Below are 25,805 nucleotides of genomic sequence, written 5' to 3' on the forward strand. Positions count from 1 at the left end.
ACACAGACACACACACAGAGAGAGGAACAGGTTGCTCGGACTAGACCGGTGAGAAAGATGTGAGACGAAACATTTCCTGGTACTGCTGTAGACATAGACATACACGCACGCACACTTTCTTTTCATCAGTGTCCTTACATATGTAGTGTTAATGAAAATTTTGTTTTTGACCTTTGGCATTTCAGACTGGTTCAGTATTTCTACAGGTTTTTTTGTTAATATTTTTTCTTCCTGGAATGTGAAGATTATGTCAGTGAGAGGCAGGTACAGAGACGGCTGCTAATTACTCTCTCTCTCTCTCTCTCTTTCTCCACCCGGTCTCCCTCGTTTTCTCTCCCTCCTCCTCCTTGCCAGTGAAGGAGAGAAGCAGGGGAATGAACAGCAGGGACGGGGAAGTGAAACAGTTTGGAGACAGAAACCAAAAGAGAAAAAGAAGAGAAACTTAAACGTTTTTTTCACCACTGTGGACTGTCACGACCTGTGTGAACAGACACGGCATCGGGTGAAGTACAGAGAATCAGGGATGAATGTGGCTGATCTGCTGTACCTTTGATTAATGCAACGCACAGATTCTCTTTGACAGCTACTTAAAAGCACAGGTGCGTACATTCCCAGGCATGTCTTTTTGTGATTCTCTCTGTCAGTGTCTTATGTTTTGTCTGTTTTCCGTCCTTGTTCTCTGTGTGTCATCTTCTCACAGATGGTCCAGTGATCACATTCTCCCCTCTGACCTTATTTATTTTCATAGAGTTAAACTGACATCTCTCTCTGTCTTTCCCTCACTCCATTTTTCTTTCATTTTTCCATCTTACAGTTGTAAGGTGTTGCGAAAACTGTGTTGAAAGTTGCTCTGCTGGTCTTTTGTGTGTGTGTGTGTTGTGTAACTGCACTCAGGGGGTGTGCTATAATTTAGTGTGTGTGAAAGAATCAGGTTTCTGACAATGAGATGGCTCAGTCTAAGAGAAAAAACAATAAATAAAATCTATTGAGAGACGTCAAGGTCCGTTCTAGCCAGTGTACAGTAAGACTTTGCATATCCCGTGCTGTAAGTGTAGACGTGTACTTTTTTCAGATGGGAATGGCACAACATGAACGGACAGGACACGCACTTCACTTTAAAGATTAAACTCTGTTTCATAAGCAAATAATTTTTCTAGAGCAGTAGAATGTTTTTTTTTTTTTTTTTACCAACAATATGTGGAAATGAAGTCCTGATGCATGTAAGAGGGAAGTGCCTCAGCTTCAGCTTAGTCTTTAAAATAATCGCCAAATGTAGCTACATCTGATAAAGACCTCATTTTAGAAATGCCCAAAATATTCTTTAAAGGTAAAAATGACTCATATATACTGTATGCCATGCACAAATGTATATTTTAGGGTTGGAGTTAGTTTGTTGCAATTGTAATTAGCTTTATGTAAGAAGAATAGCTAGATAACTAGCTAAACGTGCGTGTGGGTGGGAGTGTTTACTTAACTGTACTCGAGGTATAATTTTGCCCGCAGAAGAGAGCTAACTCGTATAAAACCTCCCTTTGTGGGCAACTAGGGACTTTTGAAAATTGGAAAAATGATTCATAAATAAGCCATTTTTTATTTATTAAAACTTTTTCTATTAGTTAGCAGTAGTAATTTTTATATCTTTGTATGGAGATCATAGTCTGAGTCCCTGTTTAGATATCTAGGTAAATGTCTGTGAGTGCCTTTGAATGGATTGTTTCATGTAGGGGGTAAAGAGGTCAGTGGTCTTGAGAGCCGACCTGCTGTGGCTTTGCATTGTGGGGGATGTAGTTTAAAAGAAATAAACGAAGTAGAAAAGAAAAGACAACCTGCCTCTGTGTCTGCGTGTCTCCATGGTCATGTGATTCTCTGTTATTACTCTAAATACCGCATCTGTTAAATGTGTAGGCATGTTTATTTGGTGACAGACCTTTAGGGGCCCACTAGTGCATACACATTGGCTTGTGTGTGTGTGTGTGTGTTTGGCTCTGACTTCAACCAGTTCTCACTGACTCCAGCTGCTTTCTTAGAAGGCAGCATGTTTAGGTCCATATGTGTTTTATGTGAATTTATATCCATTTCACTTTCATTCATTTAGTAAACATTCAAATATTTCAAATTTCCTTTTTATTTTGGTGATAAAAAATTCCTAAAGACTTCATACTTTTTGCCTCATGAATTGTTAGAGTGAACGTTGAGACAGAGATGCTTTACTTGTATCTCTGGCTTAAACTCTCTTGCTGAGATTAGTTAGTTTCTGTCAATCCATTCAAACTTTCTGTTTTAATGAACTGATTTAAAATTTTGAACATTTGGTAGGTATATCATTAAGACAGGAGCAAAAATCCATGCAAAGTTGCAGCATTTGGATAATTTCCCTTAATCAGTTCAATCAAACTGTCATCCCTCGAAAATAATTTAATATAGAAAAATATAAGTTCATAATTATAGTTTTGTGTTAGTTTATTGTTACATTGCTGCATAAAAATGTAATTCTGTTTGATGACAAAAAAATTGAGCTGTCAATATTATTTTTCTTTTTTTTGCTATATCATCCAGTCTCATTCTCAAAATGTCTTTATTTGTAAAACAAACAAACTAACAAACAAACACTTAAAATCAGTCTGCTGCTTTCATTTCTTGACCCCTAAAAACTCTAAATTGAATCGAATTGTACGTTTTAGGGACATTTCTCAATTCTACATCTTTTATTGACTCAGTAGTTTTGTTTCCTCTTTGTGGGAAACACACAAATCTTATTCATCCACCTTCAGCACTTCAGTCAGCCTTTCTGACTTATTAAATATAAAGAAGGAAAAAGAGAACGATCTAGACAGTCCACCTCTCTTTCTGTGTTCTTAAAGTCATATGACTGATCATGTGACCTCCTCAGCAAGACTTTAACCCTGACAGACATCTGGACAAGTGTGTGTGTGTGTGTGTGAGAGAGTGAGTGAAACAGGATCTCCTCTCTCTCCCTTCTGCTTTTCTTCCCATCTCTCTCCCTAACACACATCAAATACCTGCACTTCACAATGAATGCATTCTTACACTGTCTCTATAGAAAGGACTATTAGAGCCGTGTGTGTGTGTGTGTGTGTGTGTGCATGGTTCTCCTACTTTGATTAATAGTGACTCCTGAGGGGAGGAGCTCTTTTAGACCTAAGACTTAATTTGGGATATACTACTGTGTGCCACACACACACACACACACACACACACTAGTCTCCTTAGTGACACAAGTTCTGCATGTCTGAATCAAGTCGCTCAATTTCTCTCTGTCTTGCTAATGCTTTTATGCCGCTTCATTACACACTTCTCTCTCTCCCCTTTCTTCTTTTCTTTGTTGTAGAGAGTAATAATAAACCCCGTTCATTAAACCAGTCACATTTTACTATAAGGTTGCATTAGTTAATGTTTTAACTAACAGGATCAAACAATGAACAATACATTTATTACAGTATTTATTCATCTTTGTTAATGTTAGTTAATGAAAATACAGTCGTTCATTGTTGGTTCATGTAAATTCAAAGTGCATTATCTATTGTTAACAAGCACATCTTTTGATTTTAATAATACATGAGTAAATGTTGAAATGCTATAGAGGTATTGTTCATTCTTAGTTCACGTTAACTCAAGTAGTTAACTAATGTTAACTAATGAACCTTATTCTAAGGTTAAAACCCAACAAACAGGATAAAATCAGCACTGCTGTGTGAATACTGATATATAGTACATGGATATTAATAACATTAACAGTAAATTTGCTATAGTGTGTGTTTGTGTGGAATGAAGGTGTGAGAGAACGTAATGGTCCCTAGCAGTCTGTCTTCAATGTAACTCTTGCACTGATATTGAATAGTGACAAACTTACAAATGTTTCCTTTTCTGTAAGTACACCCTGTCTTACCCCTAAGACCTTCAACGTTGGCTTATTAAGCCGAAAAACAAACTAGTACAAAAATTAAACACTTTTCTCTGAACATTAATACATAATGCATTGCATCATTGTTTAACATGAAGTGTGAACCTCTCAAAAATTGGTTTTAGTTTTTGATCTTCATTTTTAGAGTTGAAGATCTGAGGCAATATTAGCAACAGAGACAGTCTGCAGTAGTTAAAGAAATATTTAACCAAAAAGTTTTGTCATTATTTTCACAGGTAACATTTTAGTTTGGGGACCAATTCTCACTATAAGCTAGTTGCTTATTATTTTTTCATTTTACTAGCATATTGGCTGTTTATTATAACCATATTTTAGATGCCGTAATCTTACTCCATACCTAAATTTAACTACTACCTTACTAACTATTAATAGACAGTTTATTGAGGCAACAGTGTTAGCTAACTAATGGTAATTAATAGTGAGAATTTGTCCCCAAACTTAAGTGTGACCTTTACACACCTTTGACTTTAATTCATCTTTGAAACATGAATAAAGATATTTTTAATGTGACCTGGGAGATTTCTGTCCGTTCTTTTAAATACATAGTAAAGTAATCCATGTGAATCACCGTTTAATCCAAGTCTTCTGAAGAGGCGTGGTCGTATTGTATGATGAACAGATATAATTTAGGCTTTTATTCACAAATAAGCATTGATCATATAAATAAACATTGACTTATAGAGCACATAATATATGGGTAAATGGATGGTAGTATGGTTGAGCTTCTGTTTACCATATTTGATCTGCTCTACATTGATGTTTATATGTGAATAAAAGCCTAAATTATATCTGCTCAACATAAAATAATAAAGACTCTTTGGAAGACTTGGAACTGCAAGCAGTCAAAATGACTACTTTTACAATATCTATGAAATTGTTGAAGTTAATTATTAAAAAATGTGGTAATATACCATCTTTTCCATTTTGCTGTAATAATAATAAAAAACAAATACAGCTTTGAAGTTTGTGTTCTTCAAATCTATGAAGCTTAGAGCCTTCATTGGTCCAATATCAAACTTTTGTCTTCTTTGTAAATCTGAGATTTTGTTGCTATTGGTGCACCATTGCACTTTGTAGCCCTGCCTACAGTGAAATCTCATTGGTTTGAAATCACGCTGTGTATTACACTTGGATATGGCTCTTCCTGTCTGGAGTTATTTAAAGCTCTCGGCGCAGTCACCATCAGATGACCTTGACTCAGAGATCTACTGTAGGTCAAACGTATTACTAGAATAGAAAGTCAGATTACATGTCTGTTTGCGTATCTGTGTGTCTTTATTGTATTCAGTGTTGAAGTTTGAGTTAAACCTGTTTTGCCACTTACCTTCACCGGCAATGTGTGACATGATATGTTCTAAACTAAAATACACATTTTTCTATCCACTGTCACTTGTTGATATATTTAATATGGTTCATATTTACAGTATCTAACACTCTGTCCCTCTTTTTCTGTAACAAACACACTCATCCTGAGGAAGAAATGAATGTAAGAGACTTACTCAATAAAGGTCTTAGGTTTTAGATGTGTATAATAGGCGCTGATAAGGTTGTAAATGCAGACTTTGCACCCTCTCAAGGCATGTTGACTCTCTATACAGCCTCCCCCTGCTTTATGACCTACCCACAATGCATCATGTGCCCTGGTTTTATAATGTTGCTAATGATTTAAAAGATAACTGGTGGTGCTATTTTACATCTCAAGGTTGCGTTGGGGATAAACTTCAGAAATGTTTCCATAGGAATTAATGTGTGTACACTAGCATTCTGAGCTCAAGACTGTTGTAGACATTTGAGGGATCTATCCAACTGGTTTGCCACCCTTTTGTGTGTGTGTGTGTTTATTTTGTGTGGCTTCTAGGTTCTTGTGATCAGCCAACCACCTAGAACAAAAATTGTTTTGCCTCTTAACCACACTGTCATTTCCTGTTTATGCTCGTCCCCCGTCGCACTTCTCTCGTTTCCCTCCCTCATCCCACCACCATGATGTTTAGCAGTTACAGCTGAATGTGTAACAAGTGACCATCATCATATGACATCTTATTGACTCTGCAGGAAAATATAATTGGGTAGTGAATGAATAACATGTCCATGAACTTTGCTTTTTCAACGTTTCAAGATTTTAGTTTTAGTATGTGGGCTATAAAAGAAAGTCTGGCTTTTTTTTAGCATAATTTAGGTTTTGGATTTGAGTTTTTTTTTCTCTATCTTTTGTTCACCAATGCTGTATTTATTACATCAAAATACAGTACAATTGTGAAATTTTATTACAATTTAAAATACCAGTTTTCTATTTTAATATATTTTAAAAGGTAATTTATTCCTGTGACGCAAAGCTGAGTTTTCAGCATCAGTCTTCAGTGTCACATGACCCTTTAGAAATCATTCTAATTTGCTGTTTTGGTGCTCAAGAAACACACTTTATTATTATCATAAGCTGAAAACATTAATGATGCTAAATATTTGATTATTATAATCATGTTTTCCAATTTTTTTAATGCAGCATTAATTTAATTTTGAAATATTTTGTAACATCATTCATTTCTTCAGTTTATTACAACAGTTTAATGCATCCATTGAAAAAAAAAGTTGCAATTTATTTTAAATAAATAAATAAACATACTTACAGACCCTAAACTTTTGAAGAGTAGTGTACAGTCAGATATTTATTTTATTATGGCTGCCTAAAATTTTATTCTGTATTCTGACTAAATAAATTGCTTTATGTATATAAATAAATGCTATATATAAGAATTTAAACATTTGAAAACATAAATATACTTGTATAATATTATATATATATATATATATATATATATATATATAAATGAATCTAAATCTAATGTTTTGCAAGTGAAAATTTTATTGAACGAGTCTTTAAAGCAAAATATATATATATTTTTATATATATATATATATATATATATATATATATATATATATATATTTATATATATATATATATATATATATATATATATATATATATTTATTTATATATATATATATATATATATATATATATATAATGTTATATATATATATATATATATATATATATATATATATATATATATATAAATGTTATATATATATAAAATGTTTTTTTCTGTAACATACACTTTCCCATCTGCTAACTTTAACATCACATCTTTTTTTTTTATCCTATATTTAACCAGGTGAAACTCAATGAGATGAGAAAACTCTTTTACAAGAGAGACCTGGCCAAGATGCAGCATAAAAAAAAACAAAAAAAACATAAGGAACAATTTCCAACATATATATAAAAAAACCACATCAAAATACACATACATATATATCACAAGACTCGATGCTGAATAAGGCTTAATATAACTTTATTAACAATTACACTGACCAATGTTCACCTGCTCCACATCTTCAGAGTTGAATCAAACTGTCTATAAGAGAATTAAAAGTAGTCAATTTCAATGATTTCTGAAGAAGGTTCCAGGCAGAAGGTGCTGCAAAAACACAAAGGCTTTTTTTCCTAATTCTGTTTTGACACGGGGTACCAACAAGTGTAGTACATCATTTGAACGTAATCCATAATGGCCATAATTACTTGTTAAGTAGGAGCTAGTCCAAGAAGTGCCTTGTAAATGAAACATAGCCAGTGAGAGTTTTTGTCTTAGTTTTTGATACATGCACTCAAGCACACACGCAAACACACACCCATCTGCAAATCAATGATTTCCACCTTATCAAAGTAACTAAAGCAAAGTAAAACACCCTGCGACGTGTAAGTACCTGTTTGTTAGGAACAGGAATGAGAAGATTTCACAGACCTTTCCAGGTTTGAATGTGCATGAGGGCCACTGGGCTTCAAACTGTTCGTCTCGAAATGTTTTTGATTGCAGGAATTCAGGAAATTGATTTCAGGTTAGACTGAATAGTTTTCAGTCTTTTAGACACTTATAATGAACTTTTGCTCAGTCAGTGGACAACCTCATTCACAGCCCACCACACACAGTCACGCTCCTGCACAGACATCACATTTGCTCCCAGAAAATTGAGAGAGAAAGGTTCAATGAAAAGAAAGAAAGAAAGAAAGACATACAGGAGAGAGGTGTAGGAGGGGGCACCATTGCTCTGCCCCACCCCTTGCATGCACTGAGTAAACACTCTTTTACCAACTGCACCTCCAATCACACACTCCGTTCCTCTACCCCACAGACAGTGTGTGTGAGAGCGAGAGAGTGACCGAGAGAGAGAAGAGGGTAACCGCTGACGCCAGACAAGACAGAAGGCCTGAGTGTGTGTGTGTGTGGGACTGTGTGAATGGTACACACACCAGCTACACTGCCACTCGGACACACATCCATTCACCTGAAAAAAAGCAGGTAACGCATGCGTGGTTTTTTCACCTGTGTGACCGCTGAGATTCTGAAGCATGTGTTGGTTTTCTGGTTGTGGGCACTTGTTTAGTCCTGGCTGATTTGTTTACTTTACGTCCTTTTTGAGTGACCTTTTATGACCTTCAGAGGAACTTAAAAAAAAATGAAAATATATTTGCTCGCTTTGTTGTAAGGATACTCAAGAGTAGTTGTAATACAAAAACCAAATACTGTTGAAATGCAAATAGTAATTTGACTAGCAGCATTGTGTGTTTATGCAAGTGAGCGTTAAATAACGTAAAATGTAATTGTGCGTCACAGTGCTGGTTGTTGGTCTTTGGACTCGACTTCTTCAGCCTTATGTTTGCTAATAGGGTGAGCCCAGACCTGTGCATGTTACTGTTATCAGAAAGGTTCCCGTATTTCTCCAGTCAGTGGCAGATATCTTGATTCTCCATGTGCAGATTTCTCACAGAAACCTTATCAAGAGAAAGTGATGAGACTTCAGTGATGTGCTTCCTGGAGGCATTTTTGAGCAGATCATCAGTGTGTGTGTGTATCAGCGGATTGTGTTTGATCAGGCCTCGTCACATTGTGTTGCAGTAAGTAAATTAACTTCAGGAGTGAAGAGTTCAGAATGCAAGATAAGAAACCTCAAGATTTCATCAGCATTTGTGGTTCATCCCAAAGCTCTCACTTGTTCAGTGTAGATACTGTGGTAAAAATAATTGAAGTGTTTTAGGTCACGGTCAGGTGTGTGCATTTGTGATTCGTCCACTTCATTATGTGTGTGTGAATCACTAAAATGTCCAATATGCGATGTTGTGTTTGATTGTGTGTGTGTGTATTCACTTTTCCTTAATCATTTTTAGTTTATACAAGCTAACATACAAGCTAATTCAAAATATTAATGAACACTAGTATATAAATACTAACACAACACTGATAGTTTGGATTATTTAATGCCTGTTTTTGTGTAGTTCCAAGTCATGAGAACTAAATCATTATGAGTGTTTTAAATGAATGACTTCAGGAAAGTTTAACTGCAGCATGTTTTCATAGGGAATTGAAACTGAGGATTTCAGGAATTGAGAATGGTGTTGTGGGCATGATGGTTACCAACGTCTGACATCTTTCGACGCCAGTGTTGTCTTAAGGAACCACAATGTGTTCTTTATGAAATATCATAAAGCCATCACCTGATCATGTGCAATGCATATTTATAGAACCATATACAGACATGCAGTCCTTTTAATTTTGAGTTTTCTTGTAACTCTGATCATTCTCAGTGCTGATTCTTGTTAGATTCTCTCTCATCACTAAATTCAAAAATGTTTTATATCACAGTCAGGAAATCTAAGAGCTTAAATCTGTTTAATTTTGATTGTGGAGTGAGATGTGACATGTTCTTGATAGCTCTTTATTGAGATTCACTCATATATTTTCACATTTCTGTCACTTTCAGTATTTCAGATTGATTGTTATATGGAGGTCTATTCTCCATCTACATTAAGACATAAGTGCATTAGCTGTTCGGATCACATCATGAAGTGTTCAGAGTGCCAGAAAACACGATTTATATGCTAAAGTAATTCTAAAGCTCAGATATCTGTTTTAACTGACATCAGGCCTCTTTGGCCTTTAACTTTAACTGTTTGTCTGGTTAACAGAAGTGGTAGTTCCCTCTCGGGTCACTTTCAAAATCATCCAGCAGCTTTTTCACCAGATAATCTCTTTAAAATGAAAGTTAAATTTAGTGTACTTTAAGTAAATGTTGTGAAAAAATTATACATTTTATTTCAGCAGTTCAATATTTTTCCAATTAAAAACGTGACCCTTCTGTAGCTACATCATGTACTAAGACCGACGGAAAATGAAAAGTTGTGATTTTCTAGGCCAATATGGCTAGAAACTATAATCTCATTCTGGTGTAATAAATAATCAACAAACTTATTATTTTTTTTTATTATTTTTATTTTATTTTTTTATAATCAAGAAACTTTGCTTTGGTAATTTTTGAGCGAGATGGTAACGGTCTAATCGGATTCAATGATTTATGCTAAGCTAAGCTAAAAGTGCTAACAGTCTCGGAGATCGGCTGAATGGTTCCAAAAACGGTAAAACTCTACTGTTTAACTCTAGGGGAGTTTGGAAAATGAGCCTATTTTTTTTTTATGGAGCGTTCCTTTAATGTTAATGATCTGTATAGTGATTATAAAGTGTTGCAAAGGTCAATGTTTCTCAGAGATGAGGTTTAATAATTATAGGATGCCATTATACAGATCTTTTGCTTAGTCAATGAGAAGAACACAAGGTTCTGCACCTTTCGGTCCGTCATGTGAGTGGTTTCTCAAAATGAGCTGAGTCTCTTCAGCAATAAACATTAACTCACCAGATTATCTGTTAGCATGGCCACAGACTTTGACTCTTAATGGTCTGGTCACCTTGTATGGACGTTGAGTGTAAATGGAGTTAATCTAAACCTTGCTGGCACCCCAACATTCAGACACAGTAAAAAACACACAAGTGCTCTCTCACCCATGTCTTTCAGCCACCTTTCACCCCTGAGAGTCCTTCATGACAGCAGCAGAGCTTTTGTGTATATGTGAGGGCTTTCATCACTCTCTTAGTTGCTTTATGGAGTGTATATTGTTTGAAGAGCCATCTACACATAAACAAAAAGACAGACACAAACAAAATGCACTAAAAAAGAAAAATGCAATTCATACGTGCAATAACTTCTACACATCTTTTATGTTGCAAAACCATGCAGGAAACATAAAACAGGCAATTATATTTATTATATAACTTAATTTCATAACTAAAATTGTTTATATTTTTTTTTTGGGGGGGGGGCATAAAGTCAAATATTTCAGAATGATTCAACTGTCCTGGTAGCATTATGCCTGATTAAAAGGGATGAAATTCTTACTTAATACTTACTTTTCTGAAGTTTTTTAATAGGGGAAATCATATACACACTGCTTATTAATATTTGAAAAACTGTCTTTTAAATCAAAGTTTTCCAGTGTGACCAACATGCAAACACATTCAGGAAACATAGAACAGGAAATTATATGAGTGATTATTATATAAACCTGGAAATTATATATAGAGTAATCATAGATAAGACCACTGGGCATCTTTTTATAAAAGCAAGGTTAATTCAGCTTGTGAAATGTTATTTGGTGCGACTTCCCAAAAATGACAAATATTTAAAAATGTGTAAAGTTAGATTATAACTTGAAAAACATAATTGAAAATGTGTTATTTAGATTTGTACACTTGATCTTTGTCATTGTCTAAAATGCCTCTTTATTATCTGTTGTGAGAGAGTGTGTATTTGCACTTTATGGATGTATTCTTGCAACTGAGTGAAAATCACAACCTTGTTATTCATTCACATCACAGCCGCATAACCACACTACTATCTACAATCTTTTCAAACTGGAGAACAAACACATGCACGATTATAGGCAAGCAAAAACACTAAAACAAAAAACCTAGATGAGAATCTCAGTGAATTACTTTTTTGTAAGGTATTTGCTCTGCACTTTTTTCCCCCATGCAAAATGTCAGCGCTGATCCATTTTCCAAGTCACAGTGACCCAGCTTTGTACAGCAGGTGTTTGTGTGTTTGCTGTCAGTTCTGGGAGGCAAGCGTGTATAACGTCTACCCTTCTACATTTCACGCTTTTCTTTCACCGAGATCGAAGGAGTTTCACGCAAGAGATACTAATTGATCTGTGTGCATACAAAAGCCTTGTGTGTGTCAGTATACACATGCTGATTGTCAAATATTGTCCTGTGAGTTAAAGAAGTCAAAGATCAGGTACTTCTGTCAATCAGTATCTTAGATAATCACAAAATATTATCTTGTGATCACACACACAAAAACCCTCACACTTTTTAAGAATGGTCCTCCTTCATTTTATAATTTATTTAGATCGCTTGTTATTTAGTAACAAGCAAATTATTTAATAACTTTATAAGAAAAATTCTCTCTCTCTCTCGCACACACACACACACACACGCACACACACTTAAAATATATGAAATCAACCATATTTACAGTATCTTGCCTCATTCTCAAAATGTAAGTACCACTTGTTTGTGTGGTAACACTTTACAATAAGCAATACATTCATTATAATATTTATTGATCTTTGTGTTAGTTAATAAAAAATTATAAACACACACACACACAATATATATATATATATATATATATATATATATATATATATATATATATATATATATATATATATATATATATAAACTTTGGAAATCAGTTGACGTGTTTAATTATTACTTACTGTTTATCAATCTTGTTTAAGATTTAATATATTTATTATTAAATAAATTTTATAATAATTATATAATATAATAATAATTAATAATAATAATATAATAATTATTATTATTATATATTTAGGATATTAATTGAATTTAACTAACAGTGTTATATTTTGTTTTCAAACTGTAAGTATTATTCTTACCATGAGTTTAATCATCCAGTTTAATCTTTCTTTATGCTATGGAGACTTGAAAAACTATGTGCAATAGGTTTACATATTTTCTAGCAGTAGTTCAACTCATATGAAAGGCAGTAAAACACAAGTTTGAAATTCTTTAATGTTGAAATTAACTTGAACTAACAATTTAAATGTGTTTTAGAAGTATTTTTTTATTGTTTCTAATGTAGATAACTAATGTTAACAAATGGAATATTTATTGTAAAGTGTTACTGGTTGTGTTTGTGTTCGAAATCTTAAGAAAAGAGTTTATGTGAGAATTTTTTATTTGAATGCTTTGTTCAAATGAATTGCACTCTGTGTCTGTGTGTGTGTGTGTGTGTGTGTGTGCAGCTAGTGATTTGTGTTGGTTAATCATCCACCTGCTGCTGCCTCAGGTTTCCTTGCACCAAGTACACACACACACAGACACACACACACACACACTCACACACACTGACTTATAAAGGTCACCCATTGCCAGGCAGGTACAATGAGATATGGAACCTAATGTTGGCTGGAAAATGAATAATCTTTTTTCCACCCTCTGGATCGTTCATTTTCTCTGTCTTGCCACTGGTTTTCAGTTCCTGCAGTTTTCTGTATATCTGTATGGAACAAGGAAACGTCCAAAAAAGTCTCACTTCCAGAAAATCAGGAAGGCTACATGAGGAATGTTTCTCCAAGTCTTTATTTGTCCCCAGTGATTTACCTTAATGTTAAAACGTTCAATCAATATTTTAACTGAATTAATTACATGATATGCTGATTAGTTCATTAAGAACCCTAACAGGGATGATGTCACAACAAAAGCTAATAACTTCACAGAAACTGACTTGAGAGAGAGAGAGATAGAGAGAGAGATTTCCAGTTTGCTAGGTAAAGCTTGACAACTTAGCCATTTCAAAAGAAAAACCTGTCACTGAAGTCCACATCCGTCCGTTTTGATGCAGCTGATGCATGAGCTCTGCGTTTTCAAAACAGGTAATAATCTGAACCCCTCGGTTATATTCATAACTGTGTAAATTGATGCTTTAGTTGGAGTGGCTGGAAGGCACGGTACTGTAGTCTCCGTGCTTTGGGCAGTTGCGCTTAATGCGCTAATGTCTCGCGCAAGAACTGCGTATTTTCTGAACAAGTTAAAATATATTTTTTAAAACACGTCTGGACATATTGCGGGTTTTTTTTTTTTTTTTTTTTTTTACTTCATGTCTTGGTTTTGTTACACTTAAAATTAATTAGCTACATGAAAATTGACAGCTCGGCTTAGATTATTATACTCTGCTACTACTTGGTGAATCACATTTTTCACTTTGCCTTCTTTCTCTCTTTACTTGTTTAGTTTCTGGCAGAGATCCATGATCTCGACCTCTCCTTCCTCCCGAATTCTGCTGAATCGTCTTTTATTGTCATCCGCACACTTCCATTGACCCCACTTCTACTAAGAGTCTATCCCCAATTTAACGAACTGACAACCAGCAGTTAGTTTAGGAAGTAAGTTGTTCTCCAGAAAATGTTTTTTTTTTTTCTTTGTTGGTACTATTATTGTTTAGGTTTTATCAAATTAACCCTTTAATTTCAGGCTGTGTTAGCTGTTGGGTCCACTGTTCCCCTTTTTCAAATGAGTGATCATAGAAACATCTGCAGATGTATATTTTTAAATCATGTTTATTAGATGTTTGGCCTGTCCTCATGGCTTTTGATTAGTCAGTCTGCTTTTCTTCCTGTTTCAGCTTGGCCTTGAGCCACACATGTACTGATTTTCAGTATATGTATGTGTGTAAGGGTGTGAATGAGGAAGTGTTTGTGGATGTGTGTGAGAGAGCTCTGGTTTAGTACTGCTGAGTTGCCTGTTATTCCAACCTCACAGTCAGAGTCACATGCTCCTTCAGCAAGCCTCTTAGAACTCATCATGAAAACACCAGGTACCTACTTAATCACGGTGCGTGTAGTTGTTCATTTGTTTGAACTTTATTCCTGGAGTAAAAAACTAATTAGTAACCTTTATACATTTGTTGTTACTGTATGTCCTGTATTTGTTATGTTTGCATGCATTTTTTTGTCTGTTTGAACGTAGTTGTGTTCTCTAGGATAAGCTGTGTGTGGGTCAGCATGCTCTGCGTGTGTAACCATGGTTCCATTGCTAAGAAACCTAACTACTGTACCTTAGTCTAAGCAGGCAGCAAGGTCCGGCTAACTGCTAAATTACTGACTAGAGCCAACAAACAGCAAAACAGTGTGATTGAATATGTACAGTATACTATATAATTTTCACTATTCAGGAAACACACCAATTCCCCACAAAAACAAAACATAGTGTCTTTATGTCAAACATGATTTCTTTGTCAAAGATCTTGTAGTTTACTTCAGTGCATCTGTGTTCTGCTTAAGGAAAATTCTAGACTGTAGGATTTAGGCATTTTGGAGTTTTTTTTTTCCATGCTAAAGAATGTAAATGCGGCTTAGTGAGGTTTATTAGAAAGCTTTAAGTGTAGAAGAGGATTTATATTTTTTCTGCATGTGTGTGTTATACAGAGAAAAAAGGACTTACAATTTATTATATTTGATAATTAAGTATGTATATATATATATATATATATATATATATATATATATATATATATATATATATATATATATATATATATATATATATACAATGTAATATTCAATATCTCTGATATATATATATATATATATATATATATATATATATATATATATATATATATATATATATCAGAGATATTGAATATTACATTGTATATGCTTATTTTGTCCATTTTTACATTTAGATAATCTTTGCTATCATCTAAATTTAAAAATGCTTGAAATTGTATTGTTTATGTATATAGATTTATTAGTTAATTATGTGGTGATGCTTGTAGTTTGTTTTCAATGCAAGTAATTTACACATACTGACCAGATGAAATCTTTTGTCTCTTTTTAGACTCCAATCCTGATTGGATGTTTATCTCAGAATGACAGCCGAAGACTCCGCCTCTGCCGTTGCTATGAGTAACCCTAGCCCTTCCTCCTCCTCTAAGGCCTCGTCTGGGCTTCCGCAGCATCACAGCGATATCCCCGATGGAGTGGCTGGGGCCCCCAATGAAGCTGCGCTTGTGGCCTTGATGGAGCGGTCAGGTTATGGTATGGTGCAAGAAAATGGACAGCGCAAATACGGCCCACCACCTGGCTGGCAAGGGCCCTCCCCTCCACGTGGCTGTGAAATCTTTGTGGGTAAAATCCCACGTGACGTTTACGAGGACGAGCTGGTGCCAGTATTTGAGACTGTTGGACGGATCTACGAGATGCGCCTTATGATGGATTTTGACGGGAAGAACCGTGGTTATGCATTCGTCATGTACACGCAGAAGCATGAAGCTAAGCGAGCAGTTCGTGATCTCAATAACTTCGAAATTCGTCCGGGAAGGTTGTTAGGTGTGTGTTGTAGTGTAGATAACTGCCGCCTCTTCATTGGAGGAATCCCAAAAACCAAGAAGCGTGAGGAGATCCTGGAGGAAGTTTCCAAGGTGACAGAAGGGGTGCTGGATGTGATTGTGTATGCAAGTGCTGCGGATAAGATGAAGAATCGTGGCTTTGCCTTTGTAGAGTATGAGTCTCACCGCGCTGCTGCTATGGCCAGAAGAAAGCTCATGCCTGGACGAATTCAGGTTAACACCATTTTCCACTAGAATCAAAGGAACTGTTCACTCAAAATAAAAAAATTATGCCATTTTATTTTTATTTTCATGTTATTTTTAGGTTAATAATTACTTTATTGATATCATTTAGTAAATACATCTCCCTTACTTTAAACCTGATGAGTGCATATCTGTTTCTTCTTGTGTGTGTGTGTGTGCGTGTGTGTACAGCTCTGGGGTCATCAAATTGCAGTTGACTGGGCAGAACCTGAGATTGATGTTGACGAGGACGTCATGGAAACAGTAAAGATTCTGTACGTGCGGAACCTGATGATAGAGACCAGTGAGGACATTCTACGCCAAACCTTCGGCCAGTTCAACCCTGGCTGCGTGGAACGTGTCAAAAAAATCCGAGACTACGCCTTTGTTCACTTCGCCAGTCGAGAAGATGCTGTGGTTGCAATGGACAACCTGAATGGCACAGAGATCGAAGGTTCTCGTATTGAAGTGACCCTGGCCAAGCCTGTGGATAAGGAGCAGTACACCCGTTATCAGAAAGCATCGAAGGGAACAGCGGCTCCGACAACTACTGAAAACACCCAACAAAGTTACGTGTATCAGTGTGACCCGTATACACTCACCTATTATGGCTATCCCTACAACACACTCATTGGACCCAACCGAGAGTACTTCATCAAAGGTTGGAAACCTTATTTTCTCTTTACTTTCTCAGATCAGATTGAACGCTGGGAGAAATGTGATTCTTGATTAGAAAAAACAGGATCTATAGGATCTACAGGAAAGGCAATACCATTTGATAAAATCAGAATTACATGTAGACATTGGTAACAAGTGATTTTTCTTGATGACCTTGAGTATCATGCTGTTAAATATAGTTGGGAAACTAGACTGTTTTCCAACTCTCTTGGATTACAATCTGTATTCACACACGTAATGAGACTTGATCTGTACAAAACAATTAATGTTAAAACTTTGTGCCCTTTAACCCAGAGCTTTCATATGGGAACCTCCTTTAAAACAGTGTTTCTCAACTGGTGGGGAAAAACTATGCTAAAAGTCATGAAAAGCAAAGGCCATGAACTACACAACGTAAAATAATAAAAATAATAATATGACCCAGACTGCATTCAGGGGTGTAGGGTAATTTCATTTTTGTACTTCATTACCAATTACACTGAAAACTATTTTCCTTCAGGTTTGAAGTCAAATAATAATAATAATAATAATAGTATCTTCTTGTAATACTTTAATGCAATAACCTTATTATTCATGTGATAATTTTCTTAGTTTCATTTTTGACAGTGTGCATATTAAGTACTTTAGGAGAATTTCTGACAGTGATTACATTTATATTTCTCATAAAATCATGCATATTTTTATCATCTTTCTGAGCTACAAATATGTTTTGTTTTTTTAAAGCACAGTAAAAATGGAAAATTGTACTTTTCATAATTTATGATTTGTCACAATAGAGTATAATATAAAATTAAGATAAAAATAGTTTGGTTGCACAAAAAAAGTATTTTGAGCTGTGAATTATTGGCTTCCAAGAGGTTGCCTTCCATTGAATTTCGAAAAACATTTAGAAACCTAAATCAACTGTCCTATGCAGCCTTGTCATAATTTTGCATATTTTCTCATGTTAATGAAATAATATTCTTACTTTTCTACAATAAACAGCTTCGGTACTGTGTTGGCTGCTTTGAATCTAAAGTAAAATCCAGAAACGAAACCAGCTGAGAGCAACTGCTTTTAAAAAGCATCCCAAAATAAGAAGCTCTGCCCTCTTTGTTGCTAATCACATCTTTAGCATGGCCACTAGATGGCATGAATTGTGAGATTGTTTTAGGCTTAAGAGCTGAGATCCCCAAAATGTATGATACTGAAACTAATGATGGGAATCTGGTATTATTACATTTCCTAACCCATAATCATCAATAACAAATGCTTGTGGTTTTGGGTTGGGTTTCAAACTGATCAAAGAACTGCGATTGCACACTCAATCTGAGACATGTTTGGTCATCCTTTATCTGATTAAAACAAAACTTTATCTTTACTTTTAATTTCAACTTTGCTCAAACACCACCACCATTCCCATCCTAAAGAATGGACAAATATCTCAAAGGCGTTCACACTGACAGCAGTTTGAATCAGAATGCTGAAGAGTGATAGTCCCACACCCATTTCTCAGTATATTCAACATGAATAGAAAGCTGACAGAGAAAGCTAATGACTTTATTTCAAATGTCTGCTGCACCTCAAACAATGGGGTTACCAGTACTTACAGTATATATAGGTATGTGCCTCCTTGTGGTTCTGTACCTGAACAGTGCCTCCTTTCATTTCTATCTTAAGCAGGTACTGTAAGAGGCCGTGGCCGTGCTGGGGCCAGTAATAGGGGCCCAGGGCCCCGCGGTTCATACCTTGGTGGTTATTCAGCTGGCCGAGGCATTTACAGCCGCTACCATGAAGGAAAGGGCAAATTGCCGGACAAACCTTACGAGATCATGCCCAATCTAGAGCTGGCAGCTGTGAACCCAGTGGGCATCAAGCCTGGCACAAGTCAGTGTGAAAATAAACCACATGCATACAGAATTAAACTCTGCTGTTCTCCACTCCATCCAGTAGAGGCAGAATCTGTAATGATCTAGAAACAGAATCTAAAACCTGTTCATTCTGTTTCATTTACTAATGATATTTAGTACTGACATGTATCCACCAGTTAGTTTTACATTTAAAATTTAAAAATTACAGTCAAGTAAACTGGGTTTACTTTAAAAATATGTAAAGATACATTTGTTAGATTCCACTGCCTCTACTGGCCTGGAGTGGAACAGCTTTCATTGCCATCACGGCTTACTCCAGTAAGCAAGCTTTTGATTTTATTGCTTAAATGCCTTCTTTGAATTATACAGTACATACAATGTTCACACAATTCTCAAAAAGCTCTCAAATGAGTATATTCTTCCAGATTAAATATTACAAATGTACAGTCATCTGAATAGACTGTTATTAAGGATATTAACATAACAGAGGAACTAAATACCACTAATAACAATGCTTTGCGAGAGTTTGTTTGGGCATTGAGTTCAAGGTTCTTAATGACTTTTATTTTCTTACTAATCGGCTGCTCTGTGTCGAAACTGACTGATCTTGCACAATTCTGATCTGAGATCTGCGACCTCCTGACTGGAGTTTTCTGACGTCACTTAAACCGTCTGATCCTAAGTCTAAATTAATGGGGGGGAATGAAAAGAGTTTTTGTGCATGGAAACAATGTATGTGTGTGTGAAGGACAATGCGTACGTGGCTGTGTGTGGGTGTGTTCTTTTGTTGTTGTTAATCTTAAGCTGAGTCATACACTTGTAAAAGAGGACAGGTTGTGTAAGTCCCAGTCTTTCCATTCTTGCACTTACTGACTTATCTTTCACTTACCTGCATTTCAATAGTGCCCCATTTAATATTGAAAATATTTTGTTACCTCACATAGTAATATACAAAATGTGCTATAGTGTAATGTTCACCATATATATTGTTCTAATTGTATGTATATATGTGCAGTGGCTCTTCCAGCTCTCGGTGCTCAGTATCCTGCCGTGTTTTCTGCTGCCCCTGCAACTAAGTTAATGGATGAAGGGAAGATGCACTCAGTGGAGCACCTGATAAACCCTTTGGCCCTCCAGCATGACCCCACAGCTGCCTCGGCCACTGCAGCGGTCATACCTGCAGTCTCCACACCACCTCCTTTCCAGGTACTCACCTACACCTGAGTACATGAGACAGTTTACAGTTATTATAACACTCTTCTTCAATCCTAACACCATGAGCTTATTTGTGTTTTGACAATGAAAGCGAAAATGCTGTGCTGTATGACACATTAACAGCCAATGAAAACATTTTTGATTATTATACAGCTATGTAGAGCATGATTATGCCTCGAGCATCAGTGTTTTCTTACACTTCAAGATCCATCTAGTACTTGCTGATTTGCTGTAGCCGTTATTCAATATTTTAATTAAAAGAAGTAGAGTTAAAAGAACTGACGTTTAAAAGTTCACGTAACTACAATAAATGTAACTAGAAAAGGAAGTTTGTTGTCAAGACAAACTTTGAAAAGTCTTTTAATTTATTAAAAGGACAAAAATATATCTGTGTGCAATCTTTGAATTGTAATTCAGTAAATTCCACTTCCTGTAATTCCAGTTCAGATTCCAATTAAACTTTCTGTTCAGTTCAAATTCCAACTCATGATTTGAAAGGTGTCTAGTTCTTAAAATATGAATCCTGACAACTAAATATGTTACAGCTTATAATTAAAGAATTCACAACTTGGTTAAAAGACCACGTTAAAATATTATAATACCAATGCTTTCTAAAAATACACAAAATCTGGTCAGACTCCTATTGTCATATATTGAATATCACCTTCACAACTGCATGGATCATGTGTTCATGCGGTCATTATGAGAAAGAAAAAAAAATTACATGACTAGAGAAAACAGAAAAAGAGATATGTTGAAAAAAGGAAGAAAAATGTCAACACCCATAATGCACTGGGTTCAATCAGATAATCCATGAGCGTGGATACAAACATGTACTTTACAGAGCTCTGGAGCTATCAAAAGTCTACGTCAAACACGTCAGTAGTGTACTAATAAACAGGGATATCTTGGTGTTTATTTACTAATAGTACTACAGACATTGTAACAATACAAAGCTGGTTGAAAATCAGCAAACTTACCCTCTAAGGCGGGCATATACGGTGTGATTTTTGCTGTCGTATGAGCTCACAGACAATTTCTTTCTCTCTGGAGAAAATCGCAGATGCTTGCATGGTCACGGCTCGCACCGTGTGAGAATAATTACGGGCCGATCCGAGAACGTTACGAGCACTTCCCGACCTCCCGTTAATTTTCAAACATGTAAAAAAAATCGGACACTGTCGGTCTAAATTTGTGCGGGTGAACGAGACTGAAGCTGACCAATCAGAAGATGACAAAACCCACATTTTATGTAGATAAATAGTCTATTAAGTAATTGTAGTTAATATTACAGCTCCGAATCGTGCCAAATTTTGCCTTTCAACTTTATTAATGAATAGGCTTTAACCTGTTGTATTTCCGGCAAAAAAACAGAAATTCAGAAATACCCTTCTCACCTGAAGTTCTTCATGAAGAACAGAAAGTCCATGATTTTCTCTGCTTTTCAGCCATTCTCTTTGTCATGTCTTTTGTTTTTGTTTGTTGTTTGACATCACAAGCCATAGCTGCCACAAAGAAAACTATTTCATCCTCAGAATCCATATTTTTATGAATGGCTCAAAACGTAATGCTTACATTAGAGTTTGTCAAATTGTAGTAAATTTGTGTCGTGCGTGACTGCCTCCGTCGGATAAACTCAATCATGTCATGTGCAAGGGCTCATGACGTTCCAATGTGTATGCCTGCCTTTAATATTCAAATTTAGCTCTGTAGTGGGGTTGGGGTTTATTTTATCTGTGAACAGATGCAGTATCTTCTGTTTTGGACCAGTGAGATTTCACTCGAGACAGCTCTACCTAGAATGAGACTGCAGAAATAAAAACAAAGTGACCCACCATCACTGTCGTTGTCAAAAACACTTTATTTGATTGCTGCTTTATCTTGTCTGTCTCTCTCTTTACCTCATAGGGTCGTTCTATAACCCCCATCTATGCCATGGCTCACAATATCCAGAGGATCCCGACTGCTGCCAGTCTGTATGGAGCCAGCTATATGCCTATCGCTACCCACGCCAACACGGCCACACTGGCAGCGCTGCAGAAGAACGCTGCTATGGCAGCCGCTGCAACCTATGGAGGGTACGCTGGGTACATGCCTCAGGCCTTCCCTGCCACCGCCACCTTCCAGATGCCCATTCATGATGTATACCAGACCTACTGAGATCACAATGACTTACACTTACACACACCACATCACCACAGGCCATCAGACATCTACACCACTGTATGAGGTCTGCTGGTTAATTGAACCACGGAGAGTGAAACTGACATACAACAAAACTAACACCTTCTGACTCGTGTGAAGCTCCCTGGAAGCCTTTAGATTAGACGCTGGCAAAGCTAAATTATCTCACATCTTCATCTGGCCCACATTTATTAATCCAGACATATGACCTAGACCAAAACCATATTTATATGCTACTGATTAGCTTATCAAGACAGGTAGACTTTTGTGTTATATGTTATGGACTCAAATCCTGCAATGTGACCACAACCTTGTCTATTATCCCTTTAGATCAATAGGAAACAGTCTGTCAGTTCGACTTCTTAAAGGAATCGACAACTCTTGCTGATTTCCAAAGCAATCACACGACTGAATGAATGACAAGTTAACCCTCATTTGCGTATTTTATCATTCATTTTATTAGTTGATACCCAGTACAGCTGTGGACTGGTTCCGAGTGATATGTTCATATGACGAAACTTCAAATAAGACTTGCAAAGGCAGACCTACTGACATATCACCGTCTTCCCCACACACTCCAGCTGAGAATCGTGAGCCAGAGCGTCTAATACCAATCCTCTGCATTCACGGCCACACGAATACTGAAGGAACGTTGTAGTATTTGTGGACTTTAATGAGAACGTATTGAATGCCTCTCTATGCTTTAGTGCATTTACTTTTGTTTTGTGAAGAAAAACAAAATTGGCAAAAAAACTGTAAAATGAACAAACAACTGCTGAGCAGGAACTTCAACAACCACAGAAGTAGAAGATTTGAAGTGTTTCACGAAAATGCTGTATTTTGAGTTTATAACATAAATGCATTGAAGACGTCCAAATGCATAATCTTCCGTCCACTGGGTTTCCTGCACGCGAGTCTATATGCAAAGTTTTTCCTCCTTAACTTCTAATATTGCTTTTGCGTTTTTATATTTAGATCGTTTTAAAATTCTACTGTTTAGTTTGTTTGAAGAGGTTGTTTTTGTTTAGAAGATATTTTTCTTCTCTTAACTAGAAGATAGACAAACACTGTTTTCATTCGCATTCGCATTCTCAGAGGCGAAATAAGTTCGAGTGTTCAAGTTTTTTCAGTCAGTTGGATAAAAACTGGATAACATTAGTACTCTGTTAAAGGTATAGTTCACCCAGAAATTAAATCGTTTCAAACCTGTATAGCTTACTTTCTTCATTGGAACATGAGAGAAGGTATTTTGAGTTTTTGTTTTTCATATATACAATGCAAGTCAATGGTAACCAAAATATATTCTTTTGTACTCTGCAGAAAAAAGAAAGTCATACAGATTTGGAATGACTTGAGGATGAGTTAAAGATGTTTTTGTGTAAACTATCCCTTTAATATGTTTTAAATGCACAAACCAGACTGACAAAAAAGTAGCTGGGTTGAAAAAGCAGCATTATTTATGATGACTTAGTTCTGCTTACTTTCCCAGGTTGTGTTAGTTGATAACCAACCCTTATTTTTTCAGACCACTACTGTGATTCCCAGCATCCAGTTCTGTGAAGTCTTATGTGCCTCATTAGGGGAACACAGGTTCCCTTATCCGCTTTTGTGCCATTAATACAAATTACACCTGAAGTACTGTCTCATTTACCACTGAACCAATTATGTTCATGTTGTTTATTAACAGTCTTGACTTGCAGACCTTGAGTTGCAGAATAAAATCAGGTTAATGGCGCAATACTCTCAATGCCCCATCCGAAAACCTTCTATAGATGTGTGTAGACACAGAAGACGGACCATTGAGTTTTGTTTTAGTTTTTGTAGATCTAACCCTGCATTTTTATAGATCACACTCCAAGTTGTGCTACTGTAGTATGGTATGTGTTAGCAGCGATGACTGTTTTGAGGTGCACTTAAATATTTTAGGGTGTTAGAAGTTCTTGTGTGTGTATATGCTGTGTGAGCAGGCACTTTTGTCTATTTAGGGGTATTTTGATACTCCTAGAACTGAAATGAACTGGACCAAACTGAAACCAGGGAGCTCAGAGAACCTGTTAATACTGTATCCTCATTGTCTTTTCAATGACTGCTGTGTGTCACATCAGTGTCCTCCTGTATGCCAACACTGTGCCTTCAGCAGGACTGCGTATGTCACATGTGCCTTTATTCAGACTGCTGTCTGTCAAGTGACCTCTTAAACACTGTCTGTGATACCACAGTGCCTCTTCTGTCCTATTTTCTTTCAGAAAGGCATTTTTTTCTTTCTTTTTTTTGTGTTATGCTGTTGTTTCTATGGGGGCTCTGAGTGTTAGAGTGCTGCTTTATGTTGTATTACGCTTTCATGCTCTAACAGAGTTGATGTTTTATTAAGTATAGCCTGTTTTTTTTTTTTTTTTTTTTAAGAAGAGACTGAGTGAAAGTTTGGGGAAAACTTCACAATATACCAAACAAAGAAATGACAATCCATGCAAGTCACATCACGTAAGCTAGAGACACATTTTTACTCACTGCTGCGATCATCTAGGATATGGCATATCTGTGTGTTTTTGAGAAAAGTGAACCATCCCCAGTAGTTTTTCTCTGTCTGTTATCTAATCTTTTATTATGAGTAAAGCAGTCAGGATATATTTAATATATACAGTACATTGTGTGTATGAAGTAAGAGGAAATGCTATAATATATTTTAAGAAGATTTTTCCATCTTATACATTAGATGTGTTTAGAGAGTTTAACACCAACAAAAACATATTTTTTGCCAAAGTGTTCAACTAATGCGAATGTGTTTGTGTGGATATATAAATGTGGCTGTAAGTTGCCAGTGTGGAATAATACTGGCCCAAATTGATCACACGTTCATTGACAAAACACGCTTTATTTTGCGATCATTTCATAAACACTACATGTGTAGCGTTTTTCTCTCTCTCCATTTTAGACTTGTTTCTTGTTACTAAAAGACAAATGAACAAGACAAGGTGACCTCGGCTGAGGACATTTAGATAATGCAAAATGTTATTGCCATAATATTATTATCTTTTCTTTTTTTTCTTCTTTTTTTTTTTAGATCTACTTAGAATTGTTTTCTATCTTGCATTGTTTGTTTTAAAACTTTTTTGGCATTGTTGTATTTATAGAGGTAGTTAAATAAAGCATTTTCAAAAGGAAAAGTAAGATCTGTGCTTGTCTTTCCTATTCTTCTTTCTTTGCTTTCTTCTTTGTTTACCATTTTTTAACTAAACTGATTAGCAATTTTACTAAATAATTAAACAACTTTAAAAATATTTTTTCTAGCTTTTTTATATTTTGAAATGTATTATTTTACTTTTGTTATTAGAATTGTCTATGCTGATCAGATGATGTAAAGTTCATTTGTTTCAATTTCACAA

General features: G+C 35.7%; 1 protein-coding gene across 8 annotated transcripts; it reads left to right on the forward strand.

The window, feature by feature from the left end:
- rbm47 (RNA binding motif protein 47) lies at positions 1 to 25,586 on the forward strand. Of its 8 annotated transcripts, none has more exons than XM_052563867.1 (8): positions 355 to 599; positions 8,135 to 8,301; positions 14,155 to 14,306; positions 15,763 to 16,486; positions 16,688 to 17,156; positions 18,833 to 19,039; positions 20,039 to 20,229; positions 22,147 to 25,586. In XM_052563867.1, exons 4-8 carry the CDS (start codon positions 15,794 to 15,796, stop codon positions 22,396 to 22,398), a joined length of 1,812 nt encoding a protein of 603 aa, XP_052419827.1. In that variant the 5' UTR covers positions 355 to 599; positions 8,135 to 8,301; positions 14,155 to 14,306; positions 15,763 to 15,793; the 3' UTR covers positions 22,399 to 25,586. The 8 variants fall into 8 exon arrangements, with proteins under 8 accessions (XP_052419754.1, XP_052419527.1, XP_052419827.1 ...); XM_052563642.1 differs by lacking the exon at positions 14,155 to 14,306 and adding an exon at positions 14,683 to 14,754; XM_052563720.1 differs by lacking the exon at positions 14,155 to 14,306 and adding an exon at positions 14,683 to 14,737.
- Positions 25,587 to 25,805: the final 219 nt, after the last annotated feature.

This window comes from Carassius gibelio, chromosome A1, assembly GCF_023724105.1.
Source record: "Carassius gibelio isolate Cgi1373 ecotype wild population from Czech Republic chromosome A1, carGib1.2-hapl.c, whole genome shotgun sequence".
NCBI classification, from domain to species: domain Eukaryota; kingdom Metazoa; phylum Chordata; class Actinopteri; order Cypriniformes; family Cyprinidae; genus Carassius; species Carassius gibelio.